This window comes from Pleuronectes platessa, chromosome 6, assembly GCF_947347685.1.
Source record: "Pleuronectes platessa chromosome 6, fPlePla1.1, whole genome shotgun sequence".
Taxonomy (NCBI): Eukaryota; Metazoa; Chordata; class Actinopteri; order Pleuronectiformes; family Pleuronectidae; genus Pleuronectes; species Pleuronectes platessa.
This window is the reverse complement of record NC_070631.1, coordinates 17216301-17239990: the sequence shown is the minus strand read 5'-3', so window position 1 is coordinate 17239990 and position 23690 is coordinate 17216301. Positions and strand designations below refer to the sequence as shown.

The 23690-nt window shown below is 39.6% G+C and overlaps 2 protein-coding genes across 8 annotated transcripts in view; one reads left to right on the top strand and one right to left on the bottom strand.

Annotated features, from left to right (window-relative positions):
- ubr4 (ubiquitin protein ligase E3 component n-recognin 4) overlaps positions 1 to 12785 on the bottom strand; it is a 47808-nt gene extending 35023 nt beyond the window's left edge. For 4 of the 7 annotated variants that reach the window (XM_053424527.1, XM_053424528.1, XM_053424529.1 and 1 more), the window contains exons 1-19: positions 12621 to 12785; positions 9785 to 9882; positions 9557 to 9660; positions 9141 to 9270; positions 8706 to 8851; positions 8453 to 8552; positions 8227 to 8368; positions 7925 to 8049; positions 7672 to 7796; positions 7358 to 7417; positions 6975 to 7165; positions 6604 to 6703; positions 4815 to 4952; positions 4433 to 4550; positions 3115 to 3153; positions 1178 to 1365; positions 835 to 991; positions 607 to 692; positions 300 to 469 (exon numbers count right to left, since the gene is read on the bottom strand). In XM_053424527.1, the coding sequence (XP_053280502.1) occupies positions 300 to 469; positions 607 to 692; positions 835 to 991; positions 1178 to 1365; positions 3115 to 3153; positions 4433 to 4550; positions 4815 to 4952; positions 6604 to 6703; positions 6975 to 7165; positions 7358 to 7417; positions 7672 to 7796; positions 7925 to 8049; positions 8227 to 8368; positions 8453 to 8552; positions 8706 to 8851; positions 9141 to 9270; positions 9557 to 9660; positions 9785 to 9882; positions 12621 to 12745 (2342 nt within the window). In that variant the 5' untranslated portion in view covers positions 12746 to 12785. The remainder of the gene's footprint in view (positions 1 to 299; positions 470 to 606; positions 693 to 834; positions 992 to 1177; positions 1366 to 3114; positions 3154 to 4432; positions 4551 to 4814; positions 4953 to 6603; positions 6704 to 6974; positions 7166 to 7357; positions 7418 to 7671; positions 7797 to 7924; positions 8050 to 8226; positions 8369 to 8452; positions 8553 to 8705; positions 8852 to 9140; positions 9271 to 9556; positions 9661 to 9784; positions 9883 to 12620) is intronic. The other 3 variants (XM_053424530.1, XM_053424532.1, XM_053424533.1) reach the window with 1 other exon arrangement.
- Positions 12786 to 12833: 48 nt separating this feature from the next.
- Positions 12834 to 23670, top strand: emc1 (ER membrane protein complex subunit 1). The gene is made up of 23 exons (XM_053424534.1): positions 12834 to 12880; positions 13340 to 13525; positions 13975 to 14102; positions 14218 to 14283; positions 14357 to 14450; positions 14542 to 14670; positions 14865 to 14991; positions 15225 to 15374; positions 15510 to 15677; positions 16121 to 16192; positions 16396 to 16494; positions 16642 to 16738; positions 17340 to 17456; positions 18265 to 18464; positions 19011 to 19160; positions 19448 to 19609; positions 19832 to 19951; positions 20356 to 20493; positions 21222 to 21395; positions 21640 to 21850; positions 21957 to 22041; positions 22126 to 22255; positions 22442 to 23670. The coding sequence occupies exons 1-23, from the start codon at positions 12849 to 12851 to the stop codon at positions 22619 to 22621; spliced, it is 3015 nt and encodes a 1004-aa protein (XP_053280509.1). The 5' UTR covers positions 12834 to 12848; the 3' UTR covers positions 22622 to 23670.
- The last annotated feature ends 20 nt before the right edge of the window (positions 23671 to 23690 follow it).

Below are 23690 nucleotides of genomic sequence, written 5' to 3'. Positions count from 1 at the left end.
TTTGAGAGTGTAAGATAGAATATTCTTTAAGTAATACATAGTCTACACAGTACAAACAAATCTGGTGTGGTTTTACAAGCTATAGCTCACTGGTAGTTTACACTAAATGCCATTTCACATTTAAGCCTAAAGTCTTGTAACTTAACCTGGATGTGAAAGTGAGGCAGTACATTGTCTATGGGCTCAAGTAGCTAAATTCAATTATTGGTACTAAAAGTAAAACAGCTCAAGAAGTTAGCAACAAAACTAATTTAATAGAAACCGTGGCACATAACAGCCAGACACGATGGTTGCCATACCTTTCCCAGACTTTCATACATTCAGGTACATCTGGTTCCCCTTGCAAACTGGCTTTGTGCTGCCATATAAGGAGGAGTCTGGAGAGGACTGATAATGATTGTGGATGAATGTACAGAGGCCAGGGACCCTCCGAAAATGGTGCAACACCTAACTGCTGGAGAAGAGTGCTCTGGGAAGGACAAGAGGTAGAATAATAAGATGCCCACACTGAATAACGATTTCTCATTATTACTAATGTAGAAAAGTTTGTTCAAAAGACTATTTTTCTGTCAAGGGATTGGTAAATAAACTTTAGTATGCTCTTACCTGCAAGGCAGGGGATGGAAGATCTGATGTCACCAGAGTGTGGTTGAAGTGATACAGTGCTAAAGAAAACACTTCATCTGAGGAGCCTGTATAGACAAAAACATGCATTAGACCTGGTGGAGTGCATGTGGTACATCTATGACTGGCTACAAGACATGGGGGGGAAATTAGGGTAAAAATTTGATATTATTTGTATGATAGACAATCTTTGATTTTCTTCAGTCGTACCTTTTACATCTTTGTCCACGTCTTTGATGATACTTGCTAGTGTAGCCATGTGCTGCTCTGTAAGAGACACACTCAGGTAGTTGCGGATGAAGTTGTTCCTGGACTTGAGCATCGAGGTGGTGATGAAGTTCAAAATGCTGGAGGCCAAACTGAGGAACTACAAGAACAAACAAACAAATAGGAGTTGCTAGTTCTGTCACATATTTAAATATAAATACCTGGATAAACCGTTTCTAATGACAGGTATGCTAGCATAACAAAATAATAATACGTGTACTGTTTAATATGGACTTCCAGCAGATTAATTCAGTACATTGTCAGATGCAAACAAATGAGTCCTCACCAGCTCTGGGTCTTTACGCCCAGCTAAGATGTTGCCATTCTCACTGGGATTCTGCTTGCTGGGGCTCTTCAGTCTGGGAGAGATCTCCAGTGGTGGGGGTGGAGGCGGCGGTGGGGGAGCTACTTTGTCTTTGGTGGGTGAAATTGTCTCTTCAAACCAAAGTCCCAAGATGGGTTCACTGTCATCATCTATAACAAGAGAGTCGTAATAAGACGTGAATTTCTTTGAGTGGAGATGAGAAACTGGCAAAGACTGACAAGATATGTGTGGCGTGGTAGCGGTGTCATCAAACAGGCAAAATGTAAAAAGCTTCAAACGAGTTCATGACACCTACAACACAGTGCAGGTGGTGGACAAGAGGCAAACACTGCAGTAAAAGAGTGAATATAAACTGATGTTTTGTTGGTGAATATCCACTTAAAAGGAGAATACAACCGATTTCACCTTCTGACTCATTTTCTGAGAAGAAATCGACTTTTTATTGTTTCACTGAGAATGCCATAAAAATCATTAATACGGGCACTCAGTGTCTTTGACACTTTAATGTAAGATGCACCCACAGGTGTGTTTTCAATCACTGCGACAGCTTACACCTTGTGAGGCTGAGAAGGAGTAGAGCTATGCTGGGAAGATGTAATGTCCCAAGGCTCAAAGTACCAATAAGATCAAGTATCCGTCCAGAATTTCCCTCTGGATCAATAAATAAAGTAAGTAAGTATGTAAGTAAGTAAATAGTGAGTTAGTGATTATCTATGCATGTATCCATCTGTGTATCTCTCTATCCATCTCTCCATCTAACTGTCTCTCTATCCATCTCTCTATGAACAGGTCAAGTCAAAAAGAGATCATGCCTGACCTCCTCACCAGCCCTAGGTCCTTCCCCATCATAGATGTTGCATTATATAAGCTACTCCTCACAGCCAGCTTTTGGTCCTGCAAGGTCCCCGCCTTCCTTTGCCACCCAAATAGCCGACCAGGTTCAGGTTGCTTGATCTGAGGGTTCAGACCCTCAGATCAAGCTCATCCTCAAGGGTGGTGGCTACCATTTCAATTTAATGGATATGAATCAATGAAATACTTAACCAACATTATGATTAGACCAGAAAAGCATTTGACTGCAGGCGTTGTCAGTTGAAGAATGTACACAAATTAATTCAAAAACAAAAACAAGAAACAGCTATTAAGTTTTATAAGAATATCACTTTAGGTTGATATTCACATTTGCATGCAACATACAAATATAACTATCAAGGTGACAGCAAGACGTAGCATAGTGTGTTTAAGCCCATAGTTTACAAGTAAAAGTTGAATTTGTTGTATTTAAGAATAATACCAATGTTTCCATGTTGGTGCTACAGTATTTTTGTCTTCGAGAAATTATCAGATTATCTGAAATTGAGGTCTGCAATAAAACATCTGCAGAAAGATCATGTTGAGATCATTAATATTCATGGTCCTCATGTCTGATGCTAGTTTATTTGCAATGACTAAAGAGAACAACTACAAGATGAGGCAGGGGTACCCGGGAAATCTTATACTCAAAATACCATGGGAACATTTGGTTGATTACTGCAAATGTTGGTCATCAGTGACTTTCAATTCAGCAGCCTGCCATCTTTTTTAAAGATATTAATGCTTGTAAAGACTATGAGCACCCACATGTCAACACCACTGGTATGATCCTTTGACCCACACTGAGCCACAGCTGAACCTCTTCGGCAGAAAGAATTTAAATTTAGTTAAAATCAATTACAGCACAAGGCATGAATTAGAAAAGGAGCTTTTTTGCCAAAGCCTTTTCACCTGTGGCTCTTTCATTTGCTAAGCTATTAGGACCACAGCTCAAAGCTTATATTGTGAGACATACAATAACAAAATGAATCTAGGACAGTGAAGTGGACACCAAGTCTTTGACCTGAGGACAGAAAACTGCTGACCTGAAACACAAGCTGCACTTGTCTTCTCCTGTCTTCTCTCTGGTGAAATAGTAGACACTGTCAACTACACTGTCATCATGTGATGGGGGACAAACAAAGTTACTTACTCATCTGCGTGCATGAGAACGTGTTTACCCTTCTCCCAGCTGCCACAACCTGACTGACTGATCCACTGACAGCATTTCAAAACCTTACCGATACAGCTCACCACTGACGCTACCTTGGAGATCAAACACACACATGACTGTATACAGCACCTGTAGCCACACTGTGAAAACTGAGGCACCTTGAAGGCATGATACATTGCTGTTGGGATACTGGCTTCCGGGTCAGGTTAGGCATTGAGTGATGAAAACATAGTTTTGTCTGCATCACATTGTGCTTTTACTATACCTTAATTTAATGATCTATTATATAAAACTTCTAGATGTTACCATACACTGTCTATAAAGATGGAAGGCATGACAGCTCCCCAAAAGTACAGCCCCATAGTGGGTGGCTGCAACATGGGTAAAAAATTTCACATCCTCCATGTTAGTGGATGGGACCAGGGCCAAACCAAGTCTCGTCAAAAAGGTAAAATGTCAACATACACGTCAAATACATTTTTCTTCAGGATGGTTCATGCCATTTTAGGTAATACTTATCAAACGGGTGTTTGTTCAAGTGTCCATGTCTCCATTGTGTGTGTATATATATATATATATATATATATATATATATATATACACACACAGAGAGATGGATATGGCACCTCACCATGTCCTTCTGTCTGTGTGTGTGTGTGTGTGTGTGTGTGTGTGTGTGTGTGTGTGTGTGTGTATATATATATATATACACACACACACAGTATATGGATGTAATATACAATATTACAAAACTGATCATGGCACGTTTGGATAAATGGACTGTAGAAAGTCCTTTCTTAGAAGACCTGAAGACCTGTCTCAATGATATGTAACTACAAGACTTTTTTATGAGAATGAGATCTAAAGAAATTATTAACTAACTTTAGACAAGCCTCTATTTCCCCTATTGTGACAATCCAATTCCTATACTTCTTTCCCTCAGAATAAAATGTTCAATTCTCTAGAAAATTACAGTTATTTTTCATGTCATCATATTATCGATGCTGTTTAGAAAAAAAGTGACCGTTTCTTATTTCATCAGTGTTCCTAACACATTCAAGTTAAACTGATGTCCAAACATTGACCAACCTAATGCTGCTATGTGGATGCATGTGTTAGCATGAACTTTCATTTCAAGGGAGCTTTCTGAAGTGGTGGTGTAATAGCTCAAATCCAGAGGGAGAAAGTACCTTGACTGCTATCCTCCTCTGTACTGCTGAAATCATCCTCATAGTAGGTGTTTGAATCTGTAGAGGCGCTGGCATCGCTGCTGACTGAACCCTTCCTCTGTCGCTGGAGAACACAGGCCTGAGAGCAGCAAAGACACCAGCAGTCTTAAAAGATGATCACACATCGCAATCTTTCGTTCACCTTTTAACATGTTTGTCAATCAGCCACCACTTTGTTAGAAAAACTGAATGTAGAGAATAAACACAGCCCATTATTCATCCGTTATCCATTTTGTGTTCATGTCACCTGTGTTAATTCAAATCTCACTTTAACACTGTACATGAATATTTAAACGTCACATTATTACACTAAACACAGATATGTGGATATAAATGATAGGACCTTTTTGTATGAAGTGGAAAGTAGGGTGAAAAGTAGATTGGTCAGAGGCACAGAGTCGATGAGCCTTTGGACTCTCTGGATGGAAGTGCTCTGTGCCATGATGTTGAGCTCAGCTGGTGGTCCGTCACTCGCCCAACCCTGCAGGTAGAGGGATGGAGGGATTGGAATAAGAACCACGGGATCAAGGAATACTAGATTCATCCTAAGGTTTTCCCTTGCACATGTCTAAATTAAGGCGTTAACGCGTGCGATTAATCTGGAAACCTTAACGCGTACATTTTTTTTTAACGCAAATTAATCACATCACCAAGTCTGACCACAATTTCCTGCCGTAGTCCTCCAGCGCGGATGTTTACCTGCCTGTGGGTGAAGAAGTAGCGAAGTGATGAGTGAGGAGACGGACCCCGGTGTGCTTAACGGCAAATTTAGATTTAAAAAGCTTCTGAATGGGAGTTTAGATAAAACCAGAGTTGTGTGTACATACTGCAGTGATGAACTGTCTTTCCACCGTAGTACAACGAGTTTGAAGTACCATCTCCGTGCAAAGCACATCTTTGCTAACACAGACGCTAACACCAAGACGAGTTCAAGCCGTGCTCGTCTAGCTACACTGGCAGCGGAGTGCAGCAGAGCCGGTGCTCTGTCAAAAAGACGATAACAACTAAGCTAACTAATGCTATAGCTAAATGGGTCGCAATAGACTGCAGACCCATCAACATAGTTGAAGACAAGGGGCTTCGAGACATTATCCAGATCGCCTCAGGGGACTCATCCTACAAAACGCCTTCGAGGAGAACTATTGTCACAAGAATCCATGAACTCTATGGAAGTGAAAAAAAACACTGGACATCAGTAAGCAACCATAACTACCTCGGCATAATATCAAGTATCAAATAATGTTATTCATTGTAGAGTTTGAAAAGGGATTGTCTCTTTGTCTTTGTCTCTTCAAAGACACCATGGCATTCATTTTCTTTATAAACGTTAAGCCTACTCAATGTAAAAGTCAGGTAATATGTCATTTTACAAATTATTTACAGGTAAGCAGTTATTCTTGTACTTGATGTGGTTGTCTGCCAAATAAATTTGTATTTTATAGGTTGTTGCTCAGTGACTAAAGATATTGTTATTGCCTGAGATGTAAAATAAAGTTTAGAAAAGCCCTAACCAGTTTGTTATACATTTCTTTATTCAAACACCGTACTTGAAAATAGTATTAAATAATATTTAAGTGTGTGATTAATCATGATTAATCACAGCCTATTGACGTGATTAACTTGATTAATTTTTTTTAATCGATTAACAGCACTAGTCTAAATACTTTTTATTTAAAAAACATGGTGTAGGCTCAATTGCAATTAAAGTCTGATGTTTTTGTGAGGAGATGGCTACCTATTGCAGGATACCTCTCTAATTGAGGGGAATCCTGTGGTACGATGGAATGTCTTAACTGTCCTTTTATTTATTTATTATTTTTCACCAATCAGTCTGTCATGTATGATCTGTGATGTTGTCAAGGAATGTTTGTGTTTCTCTTCAATAAAAACAAAGTTTAAAAAAAAAAAAAAAAAACATGGTGTTAAGGCACATTGTCCCCAACAGCAGAGGGTTTATGTCAATCTATGTCAAAACAATCTCTACAATAGTGGTCACAAGCCACCATTGTGCTTTAATGGATATTGGCCACAAGTACATTATTAAGAAAAATGTGGTATAAGAATCGATTTTTTAAATTTTTATAAAAGAGAATGTAAATGTATTAAACAAAGTACATAAATGCATCACTTACCCGTTGGAGAGCCTCAACTTGCAGATCCTGGAACAGCGAAGTCAAAAGACTGATGGCGTGATTAGCCAGGACAACAGACAGAACTCCAAACCCTTGGTGTCTTGAGAGAAAAAAAGAAATTATAAAAATCCACAAATCAATTTTCAAAAGTGACAAAAGTCAAATGTAAAAAAGTATATGTCTGAAATAACTAAATGGTGCTTTTAATTTAGCAAATGAGCCTCTTTGCCTAGAATAGTTTAATTTTAAATATAGAACTTTGCTGCCAGATACAAGGGCTCCTGTACAAAATGAAGACCTTTTAGAGGCTTCATTTATACAAAATAAATAGAAAGACCATATTTATTTATTTCACATTAACTGGAAATTACCCTTTGCCCGGACCAAGTTTAGGTGATCCCGCGCCATCCTTGGAGCGAGCAGCAATATCCCGGACACGCAGAGCAGCCAGAGGATCTTTCTCCTTCCCTTTATCAGCTAGGGCAGTCGGGCTCAGGTTAAGAATCAGGTACAGGCTGTTTAAAAGGCACCAGGCTCCAAGCAGCTGGAAGTTCTGATAGTGCTGTATAAACAAACAAGTAAAAAAGAAAATGAATCAATAAAAAATGTATTTCATAGACACCTTTAACAACGTTCTTAACTGCGCTTGGCATAAAAAACAGAAAATCTATAAAGTGCCACAGTCTATAGAAATGAAACGGTGCTCATATAATATAATAATAATCTTCTATTCTAGTATAGTCCTGGTACTCACCTCTCCTCCAGCTCTGCGGGAGTGGCTGATAGCTTGTCCAATCATTTCATAAATCTCCAGCTGTTGCAAACACAAATGTTGTACTTGTTAATATTTTTAACGTGCTAGAATTTGTCTTGGTATGCAAGTTAAGAATCACCTACATGCAGTTATACAAAACCTGTTAAGACATTTTTAAGAAACAACTAAATTTCCCCCATTAACACAATTCTCTGAAAGTTTGATATCAGTAAATAATGCTTCTATAAAAAGCAGTTTGCAATAAAACTGAGCATATGACCAAACATTGAGAAAGTTGTACTCGGAATACTCACACATTTCTGGACAATTGTTGCTGCGTCATTTTCATAGTCCTCCTCTTTAGTCCCAGTGGAGGCAGATCGAAGCTGCAAGCCACTTCCTACCTGCAGAATGGCCATGCAAGTAGCCACACTCACACCTGAAGGGGTACAAGATAGTTTTTATATTTACTAATTTGACTTTCAACGCTGTTAAATGGTATTTTGAGACAGTTGTAAGTGGAGAGTCCCCGGCCATTTTATTTAATCTCAGAGAGTTACAACCTACCAGCATAGAGACAGCTCAAAGCCAGCACGGTCATATCTGTTAATCTCCCTGGTGTCAGGGGCTCCAGTACAGGCAGGGAGAGTGTATCCAAAGCCATTGTCACGTCGATCACCAATGAATGAAATCTGGGCACAGGTTTTAAATATAAAAAGTTAGAGGAATATCTGGAAGAAAAAAAATGTACACACTAGCTATCTCATACAGAAATTTACACAGATTATTGTTGCCCCTTTAAAATAAATAACAGTATAATAATATACAGTATTGTAAATTGTGACCTAAGTAATTAAAAAACAAAATACCCATTGCGGACAGCAGTGGCATCAGCCACTGTGGCAGGCATGATGAAGAAAGAGTTGGCTGATACAGCGTCTTGGAAACGGTTGATGTAGCGGAGAAAGTAGGGTAGGTTGAGGCACACTCGCAACAACTTCTCAGACCCACCTTGAAATACAAGTCATGGATATTAGAGAAAACAAGAAAAAACAAGAAAACTCCATAAAAATAAAGCAAGAAGTTGCTACTCACCAAGATCCTGTAAGCTTGACACATTCTGAGATACAAAGGCATTTTTCATTTTGGCCTGAAGAGCCTGATCTGTGGTTTGGTCTTCGCAATCACTCTCAGCCTATGATTGGGGAAAGTTTAAGAGAATCAACAACTATTGATGAAAATTATGTGAGCGTGAATATCACTGAAGACCACATCCAGTTAATATATATATATATAAACATTTTGTGTATCAATTATTAATTGAAAAGGCCTGTTCTACAACACTTACCTGCATTTGTGCTGCTGATGGAGAGGCCAAGATGGTCGTAAGGTCAGGGTTAAAAACTGAAGTCAGTTGATTGAAGAAGTTCATTTGCACTTCTTTGTGTCGAAGCTCTGGATTCACAGCACTGGGCGTCTCCTTCTGATCTTCCACTAGAGAATAAACAATGACAATTTTGTGAGTCTGGCTCTGAACTTTCATTGTTTTGAACAAAGGCCTGTGGGAATATTTTGCCCTTATCAGACAGTAGGTACCAACATGAGTGAATTTCATTGAAAAACCAATACATCCATCTGAAACCAGTGAATAAAGAATTAAAGAATATTTATTTCAATTAATATGGAGACAAATACAGAGTATAGCTACAGTCAAAAACAGTAAATTCAGTGCCACATTCTGTAATATTAATAAACTTTGGTACATTTCAAATTGGACACTTACCATCTGAAAGAGTCTTGACAGTTTGAGGCAACTTGGCAGACTTCATCATAGCTGTGAAAGTAATGATCTCTGTACGATCTAGTCTGCTGCAGCCAGTGCAAAGTCCTTTTATGAGAAGAATCAGGTGTTTCTGAGGAAAAGCAACAGTATTATTATATTTTATTGGCGGGTTTATGCAGTATACAATGTCGTTTCTAAAAAAGACAATCAGCAGACATGAGCAGGAAAAAAACAGAGAATGTAAGTGTAATAAAATGCAAAATTCAATATCCAAGTATTCAGCCAATGTAGCTGACTTGGACATATTCAGCAGCATTTATGTGAATGATGTCAATATTTTACCTTATCAAAAGTGACTTGCAATTATCCACTGACTAGATCCTACAACTAAACTGTACACGGCAGATTTGTCTTACCTGTGATACGGCGCATGCCTCATCTGGGTTCTCCAAGCGTAGCAAGGAGAACTCAATCAACACTTTGCACGCCGCAGCAACCGACAGCAACTGATTTCTCGGTACTAAAGAGATAGAGCAAAAACAATTAACTGACTGAAACTTTACTTAAAACATTCAACTCTAGCTGACTCCCAGCAGTCATTTCAAATCTATTACATCAAAGAAAAAAGGAGAGAAAATACATACTTTGTCCGCATACTGTGGTGATGTAATGTGCAGAGAGGGCCACGAACGATGAGTAGAAAGGCTCATACTGTTTGTCATGGTGAAGAATGTCAGATTCACTGGAAATGAAAAGCAAATATCAGCAATTGATTTCTGATCAAAACAGATGACAAAGAAGGAACAGACAGACATCATGGTGTCAATAAAACGCAATTTTCAGACATGAACTACGGAGGCTGTCTTCACAATGCGGCTATGCAAAATGATGCTAAATATTAGGACAACAGAAAAAATCCTTCATTTCGTATTTCGCAGCAAAAATCTTTCTGTTCTTCCACTTGGCACAAATAGAAGCTGGAAATTTGAATAAAGTTCAAACAAACAAAACTGGAGGAGAGATAATGTGACAAAGAACAGAGTACTTGTCATACCTGTATAATTATATGGATATGCAATTACTTATATCAGCATACTTCCGTGCAGAGGGAGAGATGCCATTATAGCTGCAGCCCAAACTGTGTGGCCAACATACTGTCTGCATAAATCCGTTCTCTGCAGCCTCCAATGCATTCATCTGCCCAACAGAGCAAAACTACTTCACTGTTCAATACAAAAAACAGCCTCAGTATCTACAATATCAAAAAAAACAATGACTACAGTGAAAATACTCTGCTTTCTGAATCGATAAAACAATCAGCTTTCATTCAACTCCTTGGTGCGTAAATTTGAAAACAGTCAAAGGGGAAATGCTACAATTACATTAAGCCTATAACACCTCAGACCTGCTCGTCCTCTCAATTTAGCCTTCTAAGAATAAAGTTTAATCAAAGTAGATTGCCAGTTCTCCATCTTCTCCACTTCCTTCTTCTTGGCTCAGAATACATTTGAACGTTTTGCTCCTGGTCTACAAAGCACTGAATTGTCGGGCTCCAGATTATATATCTGACATGCTACCAGTTTATCAACCCCCCAGATCACTCAGGTCACAAGACAGCCGTTTCCTCCAGTGCAATCATAACCTGGATGTCGGAGATTTCAGAATTTTCCTCGCTAGTATATTAAATATCAACCCGCTGAATTGAGCTTTGCACAAAAACCATCTCCTTACAAAAATAAGCTCCTATTGAGTTTTAACTTTAACTTGTTTGCTGCAAGATTGTGTCAATTTGATACTGTGTTTTCATGTTTGCATGCTGTCTATCTTTACAATTGTAATACCCATTTTCTAGTGCTCCCAAGTAGTACTTTTGTATGATACTGTGATATTCAAATAAACTTCCAACCAATACAATTTCTTAAATCTGGAAATACCTTCATTTTTTTCTTAATTGCTATATAAGTTCAGTCAATTGTTGATGTGTTTATGTAACTACTTGATACCTATTTTAGACGGCAAATGTGGCAAAAGATATCCTGTGTAAATAAACATTAAATCAAAAAATTAACAGCAAACAATGATGTGTAATACACAGAATAAAAACAATAAAAACCTCATGTGTAGGTTTATCATTTATAACTTGAGCAATACAAGCCTACTTCCTTGTCAACAAAGTTAAAGGTCACTTCTGTCCTATGGAAATGTCAAATTACTGATCAAACCTGCCCACTAATGCTGATATTAGTAGAATATGTCTTTTGGTGTTTTCTTTTAGTGTAGGTTGAACTTTTCCTTTTCTACTCATTAAGATCTAGGACCTAGTGATGAGAATACTTTAAAGTATTACTTTATATTAGTCCTATAAAAACTACTACTTTTACTCAAGCAGTACTAATGAGGATAGTAAAAAAACTCACACATACAACCCTAACACCTTAGATCCTTGCTGGTTGCTTGTTTAACTTGAAAAAAGAAACCTACAGCAGCAGTACCAGTTGTGCTCATATTTGCAGGTTGGGGTTTGCTCGGGAAAACGAAACTTATTCACACTGTCAAGCTCTTCGCTTGGATGCCAGACGGATCAGCTGATGTGACCACTGAACAGAGTCAAGTGACAACCTGACCAACCCATTGACATCAAGCTACTTAATAATCACTGAGACGAAATGTGCACAAACTGAATGTCTCAGAACTCCCTCACAGGTCCCCTGCTGTAGGTTTACCTGCTTGTAAAACTCATCTCCTTCCTCCTGCGTAACAGCCACTGCAGCAGGTTGACATGGGGCACAAGTGTCGAGTTTCCCATTTAACCACTGGCCCTACGTTTAATGGCGTAGCGACATTTACATCAGGGACCCATCACCACCTCGTCAAAAGTGAGTGGCGAGAGCAGGATCTCCGCCCTCTTTCAGCTCAACCATATACACAACACATAACGATACGCTAACTGGGTGTTAGCCAGCTAACGCATCAACAGTATATGGAACTGCCCCGACGATGTGACAAGCTCTGTACCCAAGCCGAATCACATTTTGCTAAGTTATCCAACGTGGTCAAACACAACTGTGGCCATTTCAACGCTGCGTTTTACTGTACGATTGGAAGGCCCATCAGTTCGCTTGTTTGTGTTAGCTAGCTAATGATGAAGCACATTTCCTTTACGCTACAATGCGACATAGATATGGTTCACATCTCAATAACGTCACATGTACGATTATTAGCATAAACTATTCAACATTTGGAGTAAGTAAGCTGACGTTAGCATTTTAGCTAACGTCAGGAAACCCGATTCGATGCCAGTGCAAGTTAAGCTGCGATAGCTTCCTAGCCGTAAAAGTTAGCTAAGTGGGTAGCTCTTTCCCATTGAAATCAACTACCTGAGCTAAGTTAGCAAGTTAGCCAGCCAGCTAACATCTGGGTGGACACGGCTGGTATCCGAGCCCACAGTGGCCCGTGATTCACTGACATGTAACTGGTTACCTGTTGATTATAGACCCAACAAGCTGAGGTAGCTCTTTAGTTTCAAACGCGGTGTACGACGCCGATAGAAGCGGCCGTACTGCAGCTGTCCATTCGGGTTCCCCATCTCCTTCGCTCGACGCCATCTTGAACTCCCGTAGAAAAAAACAGCCACTGGAGGAGGAAGCTGTGAGAGTTAATCGCAGGGGGCGCTAGCAACTCTCGACTCGGGGCAAAAACGGAACTTCGATGGGCCTCCAACGAATAATATTACAATCCAGGTTTGTAGATCGTGCAGTTCCTATTTTGCAAAAATAATTATTACTCTTTCCATACACGAATAACACTAACAGCTCATAGAAGTCACTTATTCCTTTCTGTCGTTCACATTGTAAATTGTTGTTTGATTGCATAAAACCTATTTGTACATAAATAGTGTATGTTTAGCAGATTGAAAATATTTAATTTAAATCTGGTGTATTTAAGTTACACCATTAGCTCCCTGAGGGTAGTGAATCAATCATTTCAATAAAGGCTACATTAAGCCTATAAAAATAAAGCCTTTTTATGATTTGATGTAGGATTCATCAAAGAATATTTTTTTCAAAATTGGAGGAGATAATATTTATCTATTTATTTAATTGAAGTTGTACATTTTAACAGTCATGGAGGTAGAATTTATGGAAGGACTGTTGTACCTAATAAAGGCTAATGGAGCTATGTGCCTTGCTTCCCTATAGGGGGCAGCACCTCTCGCAGCACCACACAAAAAGGAGGCTCGTCGACTTCCGACTTCCTCCTTCCCATGAAGAGCAAGTCGAAGCTACTGCTGCAATGGAGAAGCTAATTTTGTTGTGGCTGAAATGTCTTATTTTGTGCAGCACCGTCGAGGCCGTGTTTGAGGATCAAGTGGGGAAATTTGACTGGTAAGAGGATCCGCACTCTTCAGCTCTATAGAGACGTTTTTTAATGTGGGGATGGAAATGCTAGCACCTGTCACAGCCATTAGCTACGACCCGGTGTGCTAGTGCTGGACTCTGTGCGAGAGAACAGGCCAAAATAAATGCATAGAATACAACGAAAACCCAAATAAACACATATCGTATGTACTAGCTTTCCTCGGTTGCTGTTTGCTTGTAGGAAACCAATGGCCTCTTTAAGTCAATGAGTAAAATCTATGGGCATTTGGATCTCATTGTAATCGAATTGACAATGACCAGTTCACTGTCCACGAATATTTTCAATTTATTTTTATCTCAGCTGTCAAAGTGACACTAGTGTTTGGTCCCTGTGGCGATACAAGCATTGACTTGAGCTATAATTGTGCAGAAGCCTCTTCAACCCCCTGACAGCATCTTTCCTTTGTGGTTCACAGGAGGCAACAGTATGTGGGCAAAGTTCGTTTTTCTCACTACGACACACACGCGCAGTCGTCCAAAAAAGTGCTCCTGGCAACAGAGAACAACGTCTTCGCTGCACTCAACACCAGGACCGGAGAGATATGTGAGTATTTGGTTAATCCCTCTCGAAAAAAGCCGGTCCTATTGGCCCAGTTCCGTAATAATAATAACAATTATATCAATGGTTTTAAACTGCTGCTTTTCAATGTTTGTCACAGTATGGCGACATGTGGATAAGACGGGGCCCGAGGGAACCATTGACGCTTACCTGCAGCATGGACAAGGTAAATATTGTCATAACAGTTGAGCTCTTAGTTCCTCTATTGGGAGCAGATGACTCATTCAGTTGTTTCCTAGATGCGGTGATGGTTGTAGGCAACGGCCGTCTGCTGCGCTCCTGGGAGATAAATGTCGGTGGTTTGAATTGGGAGGTTGTGCTGGACTCTGGCAGGTGATTACCCCTTTGATTGGCCGTGACTGAGAATATACAACAACTGCATTTATTTTGATCAGGCGTTAAGGAGTTTTGTTGTTTGTTTTAGTTTCCAGTCAGCGTGTTTAGTTGGACAGCAAGACACAGTGAAACATGTGGCTGTCTTGAAGAAAACTGCCCTCTCTCTCCATTACCTCTCCAATGGTCATCAAAAATGGATAGAGAATCTTCCAGAAAGGTAAATTAAAAAATACATTGAATGTATTTCATTACAAACGCTTATAATAATTTTTTTTATATATATAGATTTCTGATATCTGCTGATATTTAAGTGTCAAATCCAAAATTGTGAAAAAATTTGATGTGTAGTAACTTAATAACGATAGGTTTTTGTTATAACATTGTGTATCTGTCTGTCTTTAATCCTACCAGTGAAACCGTGGATTACCAGGCTGTGTATTCTGGTGGAAACGGTGAAGTCTATGCACTGGGAGTCGTTTCCCATTCCCACATTACTATTGTTGTTTATAGTGTGGAGGACGGAGAGATTATCAAACAGGTAATCCTTATTAAAAGTAGCCATACATGGTATTAGTGCTTTCCATCTGCTAAAACCTTCTATGCTGTTTTGTCCTGCCATTTCAAATCTTAATGCATCTGTAATATATAACTACTATGATTCTTAGTTACTCAAATAAAATGGAAACATAATTTTTAATACACAAAATAATGATAAAACATTATATGGATATAATTCAATGTTTGTTACGCCTCTGCTTGTGTTGTCTCTAGATCTCAGTTGAAGCTCCATGGCTGTCCGACATACAGGCCAGCTGTGCAGTTGTTGGCCAGGGGATTTTGACATGTGTGGACTCTGCAACTGTGTCCTTGTACATGCTTGACTTGCATGAACAATCCCAGATGACTCAGATCCCCCTGCAGGTACCCTCCGTAATCTAACACAAATAATAAAAATGTTCCATTCGATGTCTACTGCTCTGGCGCATTTCTGTCTCCATACATCTCCTCAATATCTCTGTGTGTCTCTCTGTCTCATCCTGGAATTTCTTCCACTAGACACTGGGACTGGAAGCTGCCCCTGGCTTCCATCCAACACTGGTGTCCACTCAGCCCAACCCAGCGCGTCCACCACTGTCAGAGTTCTTCATCCAGCTCGGGCCTGAACACCACCTGCTCCTTCAGCTCAGCAACGATCAGATAGTTACATTGAGGGATTTTAAGCCGGTACGAAACCGTTTCCCTACTCTGCACTTCCATTTCATACATTAGACTCTGATATTTATAAACCCAATTACTTATTGTTTTTCGGTTTTCTTTTCTAGAGCACTTATTATTGAACTGTACATCACTCTTGATAAAAGCATTCGATTATATGCCTAAAATGTAAATGTTACATTTCTGCTTCAAGAATTTGATTGTCAAAAGCATATGGGTGGATAGGATCTCCAGAAGTAAATGTTAGGTATACCCCATATATAAAGAGTTCTCATTGATTTTTTTTATGTTCTATATATGTCAAAATAATAAATAAGTCCTTATACGTACATAGAAGTTTTCCATAATGTGTAAATCTCAGTGTGCCATTCTGTGATATTGCAGTTGTCCGCTTAAGAGAGTTTGTGTAAATTATCGGTGATGCATTGAATTTAATTAGTCTTGTTTTATAGGCAATGCTGGTTTCATTTGCTACCACTGGAGAGAAGACTGTTGCTGCCGTGTTGTCACCCAAGAATCAAACTGTGAGTTAATGATTTGTACCCTCTTGTGCTTGGCTCATGACTGACATAGGAGATTGATTGAGAAATCAAAGGTGTTGCACTAAAGTTCGGCAACTGGATGTTAAGCTCTAGAGATCGTTAAGATGATCACATCAAACTCAATTACAATTATCACTTTATTTTTTAACCATTGTAAAATATATAACTGTGGTTCCTCCCTATAGGCTTCAAGTCTGAACCTCTTCAGTGCAGAAACCGGACGCAGACTTCTAGACACAACACTGATTTTTAATATGGATCCTAATGGTGGGAAACCAGAGAAGGTATGTCTCTTTTGTTCCAGAGTCTGTGGCTCATCAGGCAACGATGATGTTTATACAAAGTCTTTTGTAAATATTTACTCTTGGAGTAAGCTTTTGTGGTGTTAACAATAGGTTTCCACTTGACATGGTTTTCATTCTGTCTTCCAGCTTTATGTGCAGACATTTCTCAAGAAAGATGACTCAGTGGGCTACAGGGTCATGGTGCAGACAGAGGACCACACACTCACTTTCCTACAACAGCCAGGTATGGATGGTAGAACTAGCCGCTTTATCAGTATTAAAAATAGTTATCTGTTTGTCATCTGAAGTATTGGTTGTGCTGCCTGCAACAGTGCTAGTTTCGATTCTACCACTGAGAGGCGCTAAAGTGAGAAAAAAAAGTAAAGTCTGCTTTTAGTAAAAATAAATAAATAAGCAGACAGAATTTTTCCAGGAATTTAGTTTGACCAGATCCCACAACTATGCCAATGTTTGGACATTATATTTTTCTACTTGTGGTTTGTTGATATCACAAATAGGTGGAACTTTAGATTTCTCTGAAGAGTTGTTCTCTCATGGTGATTACTTTTGAGATCCGTTACATCTTTCTCATGTTCAAAGAGACAAGTGAGTCTTTCTTTGCCTTGTGACAGCACTGTGGTAAATTTTCTTATTCCAACATCTGACCACTGAGTAGTCAGACATGTTCTTAGATTTCATAATACACACACCAACCTGGCCGCCTCCACAGACACGAGGAGGAAAAAAATGTGTTATGTCATATTTCACAAAAAGCGTCAGCACGAACTGCATACTGTCACAGGGTGTGGAACGAGTAGAGAACAATAATGAGTCTTGTTTTCCAGGGCGTGTGATATGGATAAGAGAAGAGGCCCTGTCAGATGTGGTGACAATGGAAATGGTGGATCTGCCCCTCACAGGAACGCAGGCAGAGCTGGAAGGAGAGTTCGGCAAAAAGGCCGGTAAATGTCAACCAAAATCCCTCCTTTTTAGATTTTACTCCAGAGATTCCTTCATTAACAGCTGATCCCTGCAGTAGATTAGTATTCAGTATTTCATCTGTTATTTCCAGTTCTCAAATTCTCCTGCTTGTTTCATTCCTAGGATATTTATGATTTAGAATTGATAGTTAAACTTAAATCTGTGAATTGTTGCTTTTACTTTAACCTCATTTCAGTTGCCCCAAATTAGCTTTTTTTTTAATTCATGCTGTTGCTTTATGCTGGTGGCCAGTGAAAAATAATTCTTGAGTATGTCGAGATAATGATCACTTGGTTGCTTTTGGCTTCACCTTCTTCTGCTTTGTCCTGTTTTTATTGCTGCGTTTTGGATTCAGCCATTCAAGGTAACAGACTTATCTGCTCTTATTCAGTAACTCTTGATTTCCTTTACTGCACAGTCTCTTGCTCTATCCTCTCTCTATGTCAACTTCTACCAACACTTGATTTCACTTTTAGGAGTAGTCTTGTGTTATACTCCTGCAGATTGTGTATGCAAATTGCTCCTCCTCGGTTTAAGTCACAGTTTAATCAATGATTCAAACAATATTCTGCAGCGTAGCATGTATTATTGTACTGTATTTTAGTTGTATTCTGTGATCAATACATCCTTTTTAATTTTGTGACGTGCACCTGTGATTAGCTTGCAACGACAATATGTCCACTACAACACAGATCTACTAAATTCTGATCCTGACATGATTCCCATAATGTGAAGTGAATCCACTGAGAGCCATTCAGCAGCTTATTTGCCTTGCTGTTTTTTGACTAGATGGATTGTTGTCCATGGTGCTGAAGAGGCTCTCCTCTCAGATCATCTTGCTGCAGGCCTGGGTAACCCACCTCTGGAAGCTGTTCTATGAAGCGCGGAAGCCTCGCAGTCAGGTCAAAAATGATGTGACCATCGAGAACCTCTCAAGAGATGAGTTCAACCTGCAGAAGATGATGGTTATGGTTACTGCATCAGGGAAAGTAAGAAACTAAAACCTTTTTATAATGTAATATTTAACAATCCTTCAGTAAATTTCTTAAAAACAACTAGAACCTTTTTCAAAATCTTTCTAACAATGTTCAAACCAGAGAAATCAAGGTAGCGGGACATTTCATTTTGGTCACCTTCTAATAACATTACATCTACTTTACCACTTTTTGCCCGGCTCTGCTGTAATTACCTGGGCGTATGACGATGGAAAAACAAGCCAGCCATTTAGTCAGCTGTATTTTCCTTCCACTGTTTTTATTGGTCACTATTATTTTTCCGCTGTTTATTATGTAATGTGAGATCAGCGATCATCCCACACAGCTTGACAACGTCATCAAACTAGGTTGAGTTTACAATTTCAATATTTTCAATATTTAACCTTGTATTTGGGTTTTGCTCAGTATATTGTTTCAGATTGGGTCTATGTTACCGGACAGACCTAAAGAAAAATTACACCCAAACAACTTGAGGGTACCAGATCTCCGTGAAACTCACTTTTCTCTTTTCATGTCATCCTCTGCTTCTTTTCTATTCAGCTCTTTGGGATTGACAGCAAGACTGGTACTATTGTATGGAGGCACTACCTGGACAGCATTCCGTCTAATGCCGCCTTCAAACTAATGGTGCAGCGGACCACTGCTCACTTTCCTCATCCCCCACAGTGCACACTGCTCATCAAAGACAAGGTATTTAATAGCAAGGCTTCTGAGCTCTGTGGTTAAAGAACTTCAAGAATAAAGTTTCATTAGATTGTGGGCCGAATAACCATGAGCAAAGCGAAATGACTCTGCTGTGAAATCGGAAGATTTGTGAGTCACAAAGAGTGGGGGGCTTCAAAAGCATTGCTACTCATCTTGTCTTTTAAACCAGCACTTAAATGAAAATACTTGGTTGAACCTGAGTAACTTTAGAAGCAGTGTAAATCTATCAATCACTTCTCTTGTAATATTTGCTCTGTTGTTTTTTTCCTCAGGACACAGGGCTGGCTACTTTTCATGTATTTAACCCCATCTTTGGAAAGAAGAGTCACATCACTCCACCCACACTGCCCCAGCCAATACTTCAGTCTCTCATCCTGCCTGTCATGGACCAGGATTACGCAAAGGTTTTACTGCTGGTTGATGACCAGTACAAGGTCAGTGCCAAACTGTAAACCAGAATGAGCCATTACATGTACTGTAGGGTGTGTCTTCAAGCCATCAGCCAACCCCGCAACACCCCCAGATCTTTCTTAGCTTCATTCTATCTATCCACAGAAAAATATAGAATTTAATTATAGTGACATTCATTTATTGGGTGTGTGATATTGGCTGTCCAGAAATATGGATATGTATTTTTTGTATTGGTTTTCCCTCAGGTGTCTGCCTTTCCTTCGACAAAAAATGTCCTGCAGCAGCTCCAGGACATGGCCTCATCCATATTCTTCTACCTGGTTGACTCCAGTCAGGGAACACTCTCTGGTTACAGGCTACGAACGGCAAGTCAAAAAATCTTTGCTGCATTATTTCAAGTTTTAGCCTCCAGCAGGCGGCAGATTGTTGCCAAAGCTGATAATGATGGTTGCAATATTTTTATTGTTTAGAACTGAAGTGATAATTTCCCTCCATATTTCAGTAATGGAAAAAGTATCAAAAAATTAAAATATTTATTTTACATGACAATGTAATAGAACAGAGCAAATTTAATTTACTTGGTATGAAGGAAATCAATACAATACTTAAAGTGTGACTGGCAAGTGGATGTAGCAAATAATGTGTAAAATATTCTAGAATGACAATTATATCCTGAGGCTCTGTTCATTGATCCTGTTTACTCTGAAGTGCCACAACATGATAGTTAGATCAAGCACGACTGAATTGAATATTTTTTGGGGGTTCTCAGGATTTGTCCACTGAGCTGATCTGGGAGGTCGTCGTCCCAACCGAGGTACAGAAGATCATCTCCATCAAAGGGAAGAGACCCAATGAGCATGTGCACTCCCAGGGCAGAGTAATGGGAGACCGCAGTGTCCTGTATAAGGTACAATAAGTTCATCTAAATTCAAATGTACTAATACTGTGGTGTGGAAAGAGTGTTGGAATTTTTTTAATCTTACTCCTGTTATTTGTACTGGATTGGGTCAGTGCTCTGCCTCGTCTTTCCCACTTCAGTCACTAAGACGGTCACTCCCTGTTTTCTGATGTAAACGGAGAATTCGTCATTCCGAGAAACACTGAATGTCACATCACTGTTTCCCCAGTGAATCATGTTCTCTCCCACCGACTCTGAATAAGAATCAACACAAGGATTCATGCACTCTGTGTCATAGTTCTTGTTTATAATCTTTATGACGTATTATATTAATCATTCTACATCTCCGCTTATCATCAGACTTTCATGTAGATGCCTAAAATGTACAATAACAACACAAACTCCAAAAGCCTGTCTGAATATCTGTTAATACAGTCTCCCAATACAAGGGTGGGGGATAGAACGAACAACATACTGGTTTCCTATCTACTCTTTGAGCTTTGACAGTAGTTTTGAAAATAATTTGTTCCCAATAGATGAAGACAGATAAAATTTTACATCAAAGCTTATCAGTGATGTTCATATTTAATATGTATGGAAATGGCAAACTAAAAGACACTACTGCTTGAATCTTGGGAATTGTATGTTTTAGTCTTTGACTTAAAGGTTTTCACTAAATGTATTGTTATCCATTTTTCAAGCTAGATATGCTAAATGTATACATTTTTCTTTTATAGTACTTGAATCCCAATCTCCTGGCGGTGGTGACAGAGAGCACAGACTTGCATCCGGACCGCAGCTTTATCGGGATCATGTTGATCGATGGCGTGACTGGTCGCATCTTCCACGAGGCGGTTCAGAGAAGGGCCAAAGGACCAGTGCATGTGGTGCACTCTGAGAACTGGGTGGTGGTAAGTATCAGTGACAGCTATAGTCTGTTACCCTCTTATTGGCAGAAAAGAGAAATAAAGATGTGTTGTTGCGTTGCTTGGCTACAGTAAGAATGTTGTGTTGGCTCATGGCAGATGTATAACAATGACTCAGCAGCCACATAGTATTTGAACATATTCAACAGAAAGACTTTGCCATGAAACACAGGCAGAGCCTCGAGTAGCCGTGTTATCTGACCTGTGAACGTCTCCCCTGACTCCACAGTACGAATACTGGAGCACCAAGCCTCGCAGGAACGAGTTCTCTGTAATTGAGCTGTATGAAGGAATGGAGCTGTACAACAGCACCGTGTTCAGCTCACTGGATCGACCACATGCTCCTCAAGTACTTCAGCAGTCTTACATTTTCCCCTCGGCCATTTCTACCATGGAGGCCACTCTGACTGAGAAGGGCATCACCAGCCGCCATCTGCTCAGTATGTTTCAATGTTTTCCTGTTTGCCACTTATATGTTTCCCAGATAGATACAGTCGTTATAATAATAATAATATAAAATGTCTCTGTTTCTTTGCTATCTCACAGTTGGTTTGCCATCTGGAGGGATTTTGTCATTACCCAAGATGTTCCTTGACCCTCGGCGGCCTGAAATAGTGTCTGAGCAAATCCGGTAAGTCCTTGAGTCAGATTTGGCTTGAAACATTTGTAAGATGTATTTTTTTTTACCTGTCTAACCTCTTCACTTGATCTCCAGAGAAGAGAATCTGATTCCGTACGCACCAGAGTTGCCGATCCGTTCTGAGTGGTTCATCAACTACAATCAGAGTGTGTCAAGGGTGCGAGGGATTCACACTGCCCCCTCTGGGCTTGAGTCGACCTGCCTGGTGAGTCCGCCATCACAATACCAAGGAAATGGTAGATGCCGATTATGAAGATATATGCTTCTATGGGTTTAAGCAGTTGCCTGCTTCGTTATGACATTTTTTGACACGCAGAATAGAATTTCTATTCACAAAATGTCTCTGCTGTTAATTCAACCAAAAATCAAACTGTTACTCTTGTCCTGGCAGGTGGTGGCGTATGGTCTGGACATCTATCAGACACGCGTCTATCCCTCGAAGCAGTTTGATGTGCTGAAAGACGACTACGACTACATGTTGATCAGCAGCGTACTCTTCGCCCTTTTCTTCGCCACCATGATCAGCAAACGCCTGGCAGAAGTCAAACTGCTCAACCGGGCCTGGCGGTAAAGTGACCGTCAGAAGTCCCATCTCTGACTAGCCCAGAGGCTGCACGGAGGACCTCAGCCCGAGGAGATGAGGTGGCTGAGGCCGTGCCTGTAGAAGAACCAAGGTCCAAGTTCAATAAGGCCCATAAGCAACTGCATGGGTGAGGGGACATCAGGGTGGGGGTGACGAGAGGGGGTAGAAAATGTTTTATGTGTTAATTTTTTAACTTATTTTGCAACCACAAGGAATAATTTCATAATAGAATAATTGTGTTTGTGCCATGTCGATTTGATGAAATTTTTTAACACCTAACTAATTTGAAATGAATGCAACGTTGTTGGATCTATTAAATCATGGAAAGTCCAACGCATGTGATTATTTTTTTTTTCGAGTGTTTAAATTCTCTAGAACCCAGACAGGACAAAACATTTTTTAGATGAATTTATTAACCATGAATAGGCTGAAAACAAACCGAACAGATAACTGTTTTTTTTACTATGCTGTTTTCCTGACTTGGTCCTGGAGAATCTAGACACTGCCTTTTCTTTGGAGGCAGAGCACACAGCTGAACTTTAGTGCTTTTGTGAACATGTGTGAACACCAGACAGTTTAGCAATGGTGTTCCTGTTTTTTCCAGATATGTTTTGTCTTGTTTCTGCTTTGTTAGACAGCTCTAATGGAGAGTGATAATAAATGTTGAGATCAAATGAAAAGATACAGAAGACATGCAACATGTGAGAATGATTTGGTACAAAACCCTAGTTCCATGGTTTTTACCTTTTTGTCCTGCTGAGATATCTTAATGCCATTTGTTTTGATGGCGAATGAACTGTGAATAATTGGTGTGAGGAGATTTGTAGCATGGACAAGAAATGGTTATTTGTGCTTTCATGAAGACACTCCCACCAAAGACACTGTCACACTGTCTACCATCACGTGGTTGACCAAGGAAAATGATCAACATTGCATTTTATTTAATGATTTGTGTTTGTCATCCTGCAGCTCATGTTTGTGAGCGGTGTTCAAGCCGCGGTTGTTGATGCTCCATTAAAATTAGTTTCAGATCTCTAGTTTGTTTTTGTTTTCTAGA